General features: G+C 40.9%; 1 protein-coding gene across 1 annotated transcript in view; it reads left to right on the top strand.

The window, feature by feature from the left end:
* Window positions 1–12968, top strand: part of LOC141051169 (uncharacterized) — an 872784-nt gene that overhangs the window by 580324 nt on the left and 279492 nt on the right. The window contains exon 12 of the mRNA XM_073548034.1: window positions 6826–7500. Within this exon, the coding sequence (XP_073404135.1) occupies window positions 6826–7500 (675 nt within the window). The remainder of the gene's footprint in view (window positions 1–6825; window positions 7501–12968) is intronic.

Raw genomic sequence — 12968 nt, 5'->3', positions numbered from 1 at the left:
AAGAATTCCAGGAGGACAAACCTGAGCGTTGTCCTATGTGAAAATTGTATGTTCCTGACCAGTGGAGGAAGAGAGTGATGTCTGAAGTTCATTGCTCCGCATTGGCTGGTCATCCAGGTATTTTTGGTACCAGAGATTTGGTGAGTCGGTCTTTTTGGTGGCCCGCCTTATCTCGTGATGTCAGGAATTTTGTGCAGTCCTGTGGGACTTGTTCCCGGTCTAAACCCTGTTCTCGCTCTAGTGGTTTGTTGATGCCCTTGCCGGTGCCTAAGAGGCCATGGACCCATATTTCAATGGATTTTATTTCTGATCTTCCTGTCTCTCAGAGAATGACTTATCTGGGTGATTTGTGATAGATTCTCTAAGATGGTCCATCTTGTACAACTCCCAAAGTTGCCATCTTCCTCAGAGTTGGTACCCTTGTTTTGACAACAGGTGGTTCGGTTGCATGGGATTCCTGAGAACATTGTGTCGGACAGAGGAGTTCAGTTTGTTTCCAGATTCTGGAAAGCCTTTTGTTCCAAGCTGGTAATTCAGTTGTCCTTCTCCTCTGCGTTTCACCCTCAGACCAATGGGCAGACGGAGAGAATAAACCAGACTTTGGAGTCCTATTTGAGATGTTTTATATCTGCTGATCATCATGATTGGGTTTCATTTTTGCCCTTGGCCGAATTCGCTTTAAATAATAGAGCTAGTTCTGCCACCTTGATGTCGCCCTTTTTCTGTAACTTTGGGTTTCATCCTCGATTTTCTTCAGGGCAAGTGGAATCTTCAGCCTGCCCAAGTGTTGACACTGTGGTAGAGAGAATGCAGCAGATTTGGGACCAAGTAGTGGATAAGTTGTCGCTCTCCCAGGAAAAGGCCCAGCAGTTTTCTAACCGGCATAGGACCATTGGTCCCCGGTTTAAAGTGGGTGATATGGTTTGGTTGTCATCAAAGAATATCTCTATGAAGGTGGCTTCTCCAAAGTTCAAGCCAAGATTTATTGGACCTTACAAGATTTAGGAGATTCTTAATCCGGTTTCTTTTCGATTGGCTCTTCCTGTTACGTTTAAGATCCATAACGTGTTTCATAAGACGCTGTTGAAGAGATATGTTGAGCCAGTAGTTCCTATGGCTGCACCTCCTGACCCTGTATTGGTTTAAGGTAATGTGGAATATGAGGTAGAGAAAATACTGGATTCTCGTCTGGCTATACGGAGACTCCAGTATTTGGTCAAGTGGAAGGGTTATGGCCAGGAGGACAATTCTTGGGTCTCTGCCTCTGATATTCATGCCGTTAGATTGGTTCATGCTTTTCATCGGGCCCATCTTGATCGGCCCGGTGGCGTGGATGAGGGTTCGGTGACCCCTCCTCAAGGGGGGGGGTACTGTTGTGAGCTCATTTTCGGGTTTGCCTCTGGCTTCTGGTGAGGGTTATGGAGCTGGCTGTGCTGACAGAGAAGTAGTGAGTTCTCTATCTGGACTCCCTCTGTTGGTGAAGGGAGGTAATGAAGCTGATCTAAATGGCAGAGACCGGCCACCTGAGGAAGAGGATTGCGATTGGACATCAGGAGTTTCTGATTGGATTTAAGGCAGCCGACTCCCTAGTTTCTTGCTGGTAATTTTTCCTGACACTGGCTTCTGGTTTCCAGTTTGGTTCCTGCCTTCCTAAAGCTAAGTTTTCTCTGCTATTGTTCATATGAGTTTTGTCTGGTTTACTTAGTTTTTGTGTTCAGCCAGCCCTGGCTGGGACTGGGCTGAATCCCTATTTTGTCTCTGATCAGTTGATCTCTTTTGCTGTGTCTTCAGAATATACCTGAGTGCTGATATAGTGATTTGAACTCTAGCCACTTCAGGGCCTTTTCCTATCAGACGTGTTGGACATTTTTTTGGCAGGGTTTTTTGCGTGATTGCAGACAGCAGCTTTTCTTTCCTGTCCTTTCTAGTTAGTGAGGGCCCCATTGTTTGCACAGCCTATCTTTCTATCTGTGTCTGTGTTTTCATCTTGTTTCACCGACAATACATGTTGGGGCTGTCTATTGCTTTGGGGTCTGCTCTGGGGCAGTTTAGATTTTCCCTTTCTTTAGGCTTATTTAGTTCTCCGGCCATGACGAGGCGTCTAGGACCACCGTAGGCACGCTCCACGGCTACTGCTAGTTGTTGTGGATAGGATCAGGGGTCTGCAATCCGCTAGTTACCAACCTCGCCGGTTTTCTGGGCTTAGCTTGCTTTTTGTTTTTTCCTCCTCGGTGACTCATTCATAACACTCCCCCCTGCCATATTGTGGTCAATTCTAGGTACTGCACTCCCTTTTCTATCTTTCCAGCTGTTACCCCCCTGTCATTGCCAATCTCCGTCTATAGTGCACAAACCGTCCCCTCCTACCTCCAGTCACGTCTGTCCGTCAAGTCATCTTCCCCACACTCCCATCGGGCTATGTCTGCTATCACTGATAACAGTGACAGCAGATGCCGCTGATGGGAGAGTAGTATCTGCCGGCGCCTGTGCTGACAGTTAAAAAAAAAAAATTTAAAATTACATACATATTCACATAAAAATAAAAACCCATTATACTCACCTCACGCCAAATCCCCGACGCCCTCGTCTCCTAGAAATAATGCAAAATAATAAACCAACATATACTTCCTGTCCGCTATAGTCCAGGTAATCCGAGTCTCCCATGGTGATCTCACGCGTAGAAGTCACATCGGTAGATGTCACTGCTCTACCCGGCCTCATGCGATACACTGACAGGAGGTAATCGCTTCAGCAGTGTATTATTGAGCTGCTGTGAGAGTTCACCGGAGTTCATCATGTGGCTGGAGTGTGTCTGCAGTTCCTGCAAGATGAAGGCATTGAAGCTATGGGCTGGCCCGCCTGTTCGCCAGACCTGAATCCGATTGAGCACATCTGGGACATCATGTCTCGCTCCATCCACCAACGTCACGTTGCACCACAGACTGTCCAGGAGTTGGTGGATACTTTAGTCCAGGTGTGGGAGGAGATCCCTCAGGAGACCATCCGCCACCTCATCAGGAGCATGCTCAGGCGTTGTAGGGAGGTCATGCAGGCACGTGGAGGCTACACACAATACTGAGCCTCATTTTGACTTGTTTTAAGGACATTAGATTCCACTTTAATTTTGTGTGTTACTCCAAATCCAGGCCTCCATTGGTTAATAAATTTGATTTCCATTGATGATTTTTGTGTGATTTTGTTGTTAGCACATTCAAGTTGGTACAGAGCAAAGTATTCAATGAGAATATTTCATTCATTCAGATCTAGGATGTGTTATTTGAGTGTTCCCTTTATTTTTTTGAGATATATATATTGAATTGTGTGCAAAACAAATATAAGTGAATATTTCATATATATATAATATTCACTTATATTTGTTTTGCATACAAATCCGCATGTAAAACCGCATGAAAATCTGCATCAAAACCGTGCAGAATTTCAACTGCGTTTTCTGCCAAGAGAGGCAGAAACCGTGCAGAAATTTCCACAAGCAAATCCACAACGTGCGTACATAGCCTTACTGACTTTCATAATGTACTTTAATCAAACAAATTAAACCATAAGCCATAGTTTAGAAAAAACACTGGGACATCCTACTCATGGACCATATACTAAAGAATAAAAGAATATAATTTGAAAGAAACCGACGATTGTGTTCAAAAAAGGAAAGTCCATTAGGAACATTATATCCTGAAGTAGTCTCAGTACCAGAAGAAAACATGAAACTCAGAGCACTTTATTTCTTAATTTTCTTGTGTCATTCAAATGTGGCAAGCAAAACTGTAGTTGTTGAGTATTATACATGGGAAAGATAATTTTAATTTTGAATACAACACAACCCAAAACATGTTCAGCATCATGTTTCTTAACTGTGACTCCAAGTTTGTAATCTAGCTCCTCAAATATGAATGTGGAATGCAATATTTTTGAGGTACACTTAGGTCTCTGAGAAAAAGGTTAAATGGACATTGCTTTAACCCCTTTACTCCCAAGGGTGGTTTGCACGTTAATGCCCAGGTCAATTGTTACAATTCTGACCACTGTCCCTTTATGAGGTAATAACTCTGGAATGCTTCCATGGATCCCGGTGATTCTGACACTGTTTTCTTGTGACATATTGTACTTCATGTTAGTGGTAAAATTTCATTGATATAATTTGCGTTTACTTTTGAAAAAAACGGAAATTTGTCGAAAATTTTGCAATTTTCCAACTTTGAATTTTTATGCCCTTAAATCACAGAGATATGGCACACAAAAAACTTAATAAGTAACATTTCCCACATGTTTACTTTACATCAGCACAATTTTGGAACCAAAATTTTTTTTTTTTTTTAGGAAGTTATAAAGGTTAAAAGTTGACCAGCGATTTCTCATTTTTACAACACAATTTTATTTTTACGGACCACATCACATTTGAAGTCATTTTGAAGGGTCTATATGATAGAAAATACCCAAAAGTGACACCATTCTAAAAACTGCACCCCTCAAGGTGCTCAAAACCACATTCAAGAAGTTTATTAAACCTTCATGTGCTTCACAGGAATTTTTTGAATGTTTAAAAAAATGAACATTTAACTTTTTTTCACAAAAAAAATTACTTCAGATCCAACTTTTTTTATTTTACCAAGGGTAACAGGAGAAATTGGACTGCAAAAGTTATTGTGCAATTTGTCCTGAGTATACTGATACCTGATATGTGGGGGAGAACCACTGTTTCGGCGCATGGCAGAGCTCAGAAAGGCAGGAGCGCCGTTTGACTTTTTCAACGCAAAATTGGCTGGAATTGAGATCGGCGCCATGTCACGATTGGAGAGCCCCTGATGTGCCTAAACAGTGGAAACCCCCCACAAGTGACCCCATTTTTGAAACTAGACCCCCCCCAAGGAACTTATCTAGATGTGTGGTGAGAACTTTGAACCCCCAGAGGCTTCACAGAAGTTTATAACGTACAGCCGTACAATTAAGAAATCATATATTTTCCAAAAAATGATCTTTTCACCCCCAATTTTTATTTTTCCAAGGGAAACAGGCCCCCAAAAGTTATTGTGCAATTTGTCCTGAGTACGCTGATGCCCCATATGTGGGGGTAAACCACTATTTGGGCTCATGGCAGAGCTCGGAAGGGAAGCAGCACCATTTGACTTTTTGGCTGGAATTAAGATCAAACGCCATGTTGCGTTTGGAGAGCCCCTGATGTGCCCAAACAGTAGAAACCCCCAATTCTAACTCCAACCCTAACCCCAACACACCCCTAACCCTAATCTCAGCCCTAGACCTAACCCTAACCCTAATGGGAAAATGGAAATAAATACATTTTCTTTTAATTTTATTATTTTTCCCTAACTAAGGGGGGTGATAAAGGGGGGTTTGATTTACTATTTATGGTGGGTTTTTATGTTTGCCAGCTGTCGCACGCTAAAAGACGCTTTTTATTGTAAAAGTTTTTGCATCACCACATTTTGAGAGCTATAATTTTTCTGTATTTTTAACCACAGAGTCATGTGAGGTCTTATTTTTTGCAGGACGAGTTGACGTTTTTATGGGTACTATGTTCGGGCATGTGACGTTTTTTGATCACTTTTTATTCCGATTTTTGGGACGCAGAATGAACAAAAACCAGCATTTCATGAATTTCTTTTGGGGGGGGTGCGTTTACACCGTTCCGCGTGTGGTAAAATTGATAAAGGGGTTTTATTCTTCGGGTCAGTACGATTACAGCGATACCTCATTTATGTCGTTTTTTACATTTTGTCGCTTTTATGCAATAAAAACAATTTTATATAAAAAATAATTATTTATGCATCGCTTTATTCTGCGAGCTATAATTTTTTGATTTTTTTTCACTGATGATGCTGTATGGCGGCTCGTTTATGACGTTTTCAGCGGTACCATGTTTATTCATATCCGTCTTTTTAATTGTGCGTTATTGCACTTTTTGTTCGGCGGTATGATAAAGCTTTGTTTTTGCTTTTTTTTTTTTTTTTTTTTTTCAAGGGGTTCACTAAAGGGGTTAACAAGTGGGAAAATTTTATAGGGTGGGTCATTACGGATGTGGCAATACTAAATATGTGTACTTTTATTAGAATAAGGATGAGACAAATCATACCAGGACCGGAATGGGGCCAATCATGCCAGAATAAGGATGGGACCAATCATACAGGAACGGGATGAGGCCATGCATACCAGGACTGGGATGGGGCCAATCGTACTAGGATAATGATGGGGCCATGCATACCAGGACTGGGATGGGGCCAATCATACTAGGATAATGATGGGGCCATGCATACCAGGACTGGGATGGGGGCCAATCATACCAGTTCAATGATGGGGCCCTGCATACCAGGATAGGGATGGGGCCATGCATACTTGTACGAGATGGGGACCCTGCATACCAGTATAGGGATGAGGACGATCATTCCTGCCAGGATAAGGATGAAGGGGCCCATTCCTTCCAGGATAGGGATGAAGGGGCCATGCATACCAGACTAGGGATGAGGTGGCATGCATACCAGACTAGAGATTAGGAGGCATGCATACCAGGATGGGGATGAGGGGCCATGTGTATCAGGATGGAGATGACGGGACCATATATACCAGGATAGGTGATATTAAGTACAGAATTGACCACATTTTTTGCTTCAGTTTTTTTTCCTAATTTCCTCTAAAATCTAGGTGCGTCTTATGGTCCAGTTTGTCTTATAGTTAGAAAAATACGGGTAATTTACTGCAAGTTGCAAGATATTACATATAGAATTGTTATTAAATATTAGAATATACTTTTGAGGCTACAATATTGAAACATTCTAATGTTCTTATTTTTGACAGATAACTATACTACGAGCTCAGAGAAATATCTGATTTTTTCATACCTTAATGCAGACGATGAAGGTATCAAGCCAGAACCATATAAAGAGCATACCTCACATATACCTTCAAACCTTCACAGTAAACAGCTGTCATCTGATCCTTTTCAACAGCTCCAATCTTTTGATTCTTTGCAGACTGTTAAGCAAAATAAAAATAACAGAAGCGATGGTGAACATCAAAGAGCTCTCATAGGGGAGAAGCCATTTTCATGTTTAGAATGTGGGAAATTTTTTAGCTTTAAATCAAGTCTCATTACACATCAGATAACTCATACAGGGGAGAAGCCATTTTCATGTTCAGAATGTGGGAAATGCTTTACACATAAATCCAATCTTGTTAAACATCAACGAATTCACACATGGGAAAAATTATTTTCATGTTCAGAATGTGAGAAATGTTTTACAGAGAAATCAGTTCTTGTTGCACATCAGAGAATTCACACAGGGGAGAAGCCATTTTCATGTTCAGAATGTGGGAAATGTTTTAATCAGAAATCTATCCTTGTTAGACATCAGAGAATTCACACAGGAGAGAAGCCGTTTTCATGTTCAGAATGTGGGAAATGTTTTTCACAGAAATCAAATCTTGTTGAACATCAAAGAACTCACACTGGGAAAAATCATTTTCATGTTTAGAAATGTCATACAAAAAAAAATCAACTTGTGTTAAAAATCAGAGAATTCACAGGAGGACATACAGTTCTGTCAAAAATTAAGAGACCACCACATCAAAATTGTCTCATGGGCAGCCCATTCTACAGACCTGAGCCCCATTGAAAACCTCTGGAATGTAATCAAGATGATGATGGATAGTCAAAAGCCATCAATCAAAGAAGAGCTGCTTAAATTTTTGCAACAGAATAAGTGTAACATACATAGTAACATAGTAACATAGTTATTAAGGTTGAAGGGAGACTTTAAGTCCATCTAGTTCAACCCATATCCTATCCTAACTTGCCCAAACATGTTGATCCAGAGGAAGGCAAAAAAAAAACGTGGCAAACAGTAAGCTTCACATTGGGGAAAAAAATTCCTTCCCGACTCCACATACGGCAATCAGACTAGCTCCCTGGATCAACGCAATATTAAGGAAACTAGTGTATATACCCTGCAATATTATACTTTTCAAGAAAGGCATCCAGTCCCTTCTTAAATTTTAGTAGGGAATCACTCATTACAACATCATATGGCAGAGAGTTCCATAGTCTCACTGCTCTTACAGTAAAGAATCCGCATCTGTGAGTATGCTTAAACCTTCTTTCCTCCAGACGTAGAGGATGCCCCCTTGTCCCCGTCACAGGTCTAAGAGTAAAAAGATCATTAGAAAGGTCTTTGTATTGTCCCCGCATATATTTATACGTTGTAATAATATCACCCCTAAGCCTTCGATTCTCCACCTAAATAACCCGAAGTCTAATAACCTGTCTTAGTATTGCAGACCCCCTAGTTCCCTAATAACCTTGGTCGCTCTTCTCTGCACCCGCTCCAGTTCAGCTATGTGTTTCTTATACACCGGAGACCAGAACTGTACACAGTATTCTAAGTGTGGTCGCACTAGTGACTTATATAGAGGTAAAATTATGTTCTCCTCATGAGCATCTATGCCTCTTTTAATGCATCACATTATTTTATTTGCCTTGGCAGCAGCTGCCTGACACTGGCCACTAAATGTGAGTTTGTCGTCCACCCATACACCCAGGTCTTTTTCAGTGACTGTTTTGCCCAGTGTTTTACAATTAAGCACATAATTATACATCTTGTTCGTTCTACCCAAGTGCATGACTTTACATTTATCCCCATTAAAGCTCATTTGCCATTTATCAGCCCAAGCTTCTAGTTTACATAAATCCTCCTGTAATATAAAATTGTCCTCCTCTGTATTGATTACCCTGCAGAGTTTAGTGTCATCTGCAAATATTGAAATTCTGCTCTCTATGCCCCCTACAAGGTCATTAACATGTTAAAAAGAAGTGGGCCCAAAACTGACCCCTGTGGTACCCCACTGCTAACCGTGACCCAGTCCGAGTGTGCTCCATTAATAACCACCCACCATTTCTCCCAGACTAGTTTTAAGGGTGCCAACACTATCATTTTTTAGTTTCTTACTATTTATGTAGTTAAAGAATATTTTGGGATTATTTTTACTTTCTCTGGCAATGAGTCTCTCTGTCTCAATCTTTGCTGTCTTGATTTGCTTTTTACAGAATTTATTTAATTTTCTGTATCTATTTAATGCCTCATCACTACCTACTTGCTTTAATTCTCTAAATGCTTTATTTTTGTCCCTTATTGCGCCCCTTACAGCTCTATTTAGACATAGTGGTTTCCTCCTATTTCTAGCACGTTCATTCCCATACAGTATATATTGTGCACAATGTGTGAAAGACTGGTGGAAAGCATGCCAAGACGCATGAAAGCTGTGATTAAAAATCATGGTTATTCCACAAAATATTGATTTCTGAACTCTTCCTGAGTTAATACATTAGTATTGTTGTTTCTAAATGATTATGAACTTGTTTTCTTTCCATTATTTGACCCCTTAGTGACAGAGCCATTTTACAGCTAAATGACCGGGCCGATTTTTACAATTCTGACCACTGTCACTTTATGAGGTTATAACTCTGGAACGCTTTAACGGATCCCACTGATTCTGAGACTGTTTTTTCGTGACATATTGTACTTCATGTTAGTGGTAACATTTCTTCAATATGTCTTGTGTTTATTTATGAAAAAAATGGAAATATGGCAACAATTTTGAAAATTTAGCAATTTTAAAACTTTAAATTCTTATGCCCTTAAATCAAAGCGAAGTGTCACATAAATTTCTTAATAAATAACATTTTCCAAATGTCTACTTTACATCAGCACAATTTGGGAAACAAAATTTTTTTTTGTTAGGAAGTTATAAAGGTTAAAAGTTGACCAGCGATTTCTCATTTTTACAACAAAATTTACAAAACCATTTTTTTTAGGGACCACTCATATTTAAAGTCATTTTGAGGGGTGTACATGACAGAAAATACCCAAATGTGACACCATTCTAAAAACTAGACCCCTCAAGGTGCTCAAAACCACATTCAAGAAGTTTATTAACCCTTTACGTGCTTCACAGGAACTAAAGCAATGTGGAAGGAAAAAATTAACATTTAACTTTTTTTGCAAAAGATTTACTTCAGAACCAATTTTTTTTATTTTCACAAGTGGTAAAAGAGAAAATAAACCACAAAATTTGTTGTGCAACTTCTCCTGAATACGCCAATACCCCATATGTGGGGGTAAACCACTTTTTCAGCGCACGGCAGAGCTCACAAGGGAAGGAGCGCCATTTGACTTTTTCAACGCAGAATTGGCTGCAATTGAGATCGGATGCCATGTTGCGTTCGGAGAGCTCCTAATGTTCCTAAACAGTGGAAACCCCCAACAAGTGACTCATTTTTGGAAACTAGACCCCTTAAGGAACTTATCTAGATGTGTGGTGAGCACTTTGAACCTTCAGAAGTTTATAACATAAAGCCGTGAAAATAAAAAAATCATTTTTTTTCCACAAAAATGATCTTTTCGCCCCCAAATTTTTATTTTTACAAGGGTAACAGGAGAAATCATACCCCCACAATTGTGCGAATTGTCCTGAGTATGCTGATACCCTATATGTGGGGGTAAACCACTGTTTGGGCGCACGGCAGAGCTCAGAAGGGAAGTAGTACCGTTTGACTTTTTCAATGCAGAATTGGCTGGAATTGAGATTGGACGCCATGTCGCTTTTGGAGAGCCCCTGATGTGCCTAAACAGTGAAAAAAACCCACAAGTGACACCATTTTGGAAACTAGACCCCTGAAGGAACTTATCTTGTGTGGTGAGCACTTTGAACCCCCAAGTGCTTCATAGAAGTTTATAACGCAGAGCAGTGAAAATAAAAAATCACTTTTTTTTTCCTCAAAAATGATTTTTTAGCCCGCTATGTTTTATTTTATCAAGGGTAACAGGAGAAATTGGACCACAAAAGTTGTTGTGCAAGTTGTCCTGAGTACGATGATACCCCATATGTGGGGGGGAACCACTGTTTGGGCGCATGGGAGAGCTTGAAAGGGAAGGAACGCCATTTTGGAATGCAGACTTTGATGGAATGGTCTGCGGGTGTCATGTTGCGTTTGCAGAGCCACTGATGTGCCTAACAGTACAAGTGACCCCATTTTGGAAACTAGACCCCTGAAGGAGCTTATCTAGATATGTGGTGAGCACTTTGAACCCCCAAGTGCTTCACAGAAGTTTATAAACCCAGAGCCGTGAAAATTAAAAATCTTTTTTTTTTTCCTCAAAAACGATTTTAACGCCCACTATTTTTTATTTTCCTATGGGTAACAGGAGAAATTGGACAGAAGATGTTGTTGTGCAATTTGTCCTGAGTACGCTGATACCCCATATATGGGGGGGAATCACTGTTTGGGCGCGTGGGAGAGCTCGGAAGGGAAGGAGCACCATTTTGGAATGCAGACTTTGATGGAATTTTCTATGGGCGTCATGTTGCGTTTGCAGAGCCCTTGATGTGCCTAAACAGTATAAACCCCCCACAAGTGACATTTTGGAAACTAGACCCCCCCCAAGGAGCTGATCTAGATGTGTGGTGAGCACTTTGAACCCCCAAGTGCTTCACAGAAGTTTATAACGCAGAGCCGTGAAAATAAAAAAAGTGTTTTTTTTTTTTGTTTTTTTTTTTGTTTTTTTTTTTGCCCCCAATTTTTTTATTTTCCCAAGGGTAACAGGAGAAATTAGACCCCCAAAGTTGGTAAATAGTGGAAACCCCTCAATTCTTGCTCCAACCCTAACCCCAACACACCCCTAACCCTAATCCCAACGCTAACCCTAATTCTAATCCTAATTCGCCCTGACGCTAATTCTAATCCTAGCCCTAATCCTAGCCCTAACCCTAATTCCAACCCTAACCCTAATTCTAGCCCTAACCCTAATTTCAACCCTAACCCTAATTCTAACCCTGACCCTAGCCTTAATCCTAGCCCTAACCCTAATGGAAAAATGAAAAAAAAAAATATTTTCTTTATTTCATTATGTTTGCCTAACTAAGGGGGTTTATGATAGTTTATCATAGTGATCAAAATGAATGAATGGAATCTGCCAGCCAGAGCCTGCAGATTCCCGGCGGGCGCACTGCTCATGCGCCCGCCATTTTCTCCGGATCCAAGATGGCGGCGCCCACCGGAGGAAGCCGCAGGGACGCAGGACCACCGGGAGGGGACAGAGAACCACCGGGAGGTACAGGGGGGGATCGGGGACCTTATTTCTCTCTCCTCTGATGTGCGATCACATGAGAGGAAAGAGAAATTAAATGTAAAATCGCGGCTTTTTTTTTGCGGTCGCCGTTATAGAGTTAATAACGGCGATCGCAAAAGCGGGGTCAGTAAAAACCGACCCGATTCATGTTCTCTGGGGTCTCGGCTACCCCCTGCAGCCAAGACCCCGGAGAAAATCTGACACTGGGGGGCGCTATTTACTTAATCCGTTTTTTCCTTGCTCAGCATGGTTTGGGAGACCCCACCCCTCTCCTGTGTGACATGCACATAAATGAGCTGTCTTACACCACAAGCCCATATGCTAGGAGGCGCCTGTCGGTATCCTGTTCATTTAGACACTGTTCACATGTTCAGGTTTTAAATACATTAGGGACTGCTTCGTGAAGGGTTACTGTGATGTGGTGAAGCGGCTTGGTATACATTTTTTGCAAAAAACGTATCGACTAAATACCCTGTATGCGTTATACAGCACTTGCTGATTACTGTCATGTTTTTTACTGCAGAGTATTTTTTGCAAATTTGTCATTTTGTGTTTTCTTGTGTTTCATTTACTTACTCCACAGCACCGTGAATTATCGGCGCTGTGGTTTAAGTACCCTTAATTACCGCCGTTAAAAGGCGTATCGGCGGTCGTTAAGGGGTTAAGGTCTAAAAGCACTGTTTTGTGTTTTTTTTTAAATTTTGGTCATTTCTCTTTTTCAGAGAAAAAACCCCAAAATTTATTGCTTGGAAATTCGGAGACATGTTGTCAGAAGTTTATAGACTAAAAGATCAATTTTACATTTTGATCAAAAAT

Source organism: Dendrobates tinctorius, unplaced genomic scaffold (assembly GCF_039654945.1).
Source record: "Dendrobates tinctorius isolate UK_male_01 unplaced genomic scaffold, ASM3965494v1 ptg000155l, whole genome shotgun sequence".
NCBI classification, from domain to species: domain Eukaryota; kingdom Metazoa; phylum Chordata; class Amphibia; order Anura; family Dendrobatidae; genus Dendrobates; species Dendrobates tinctorius.
The sequence above is the reverse complement of the archived record's forward strand: the minus strand, read 5'-3'. Positions and strand labels throughout refer to the sequence as shown.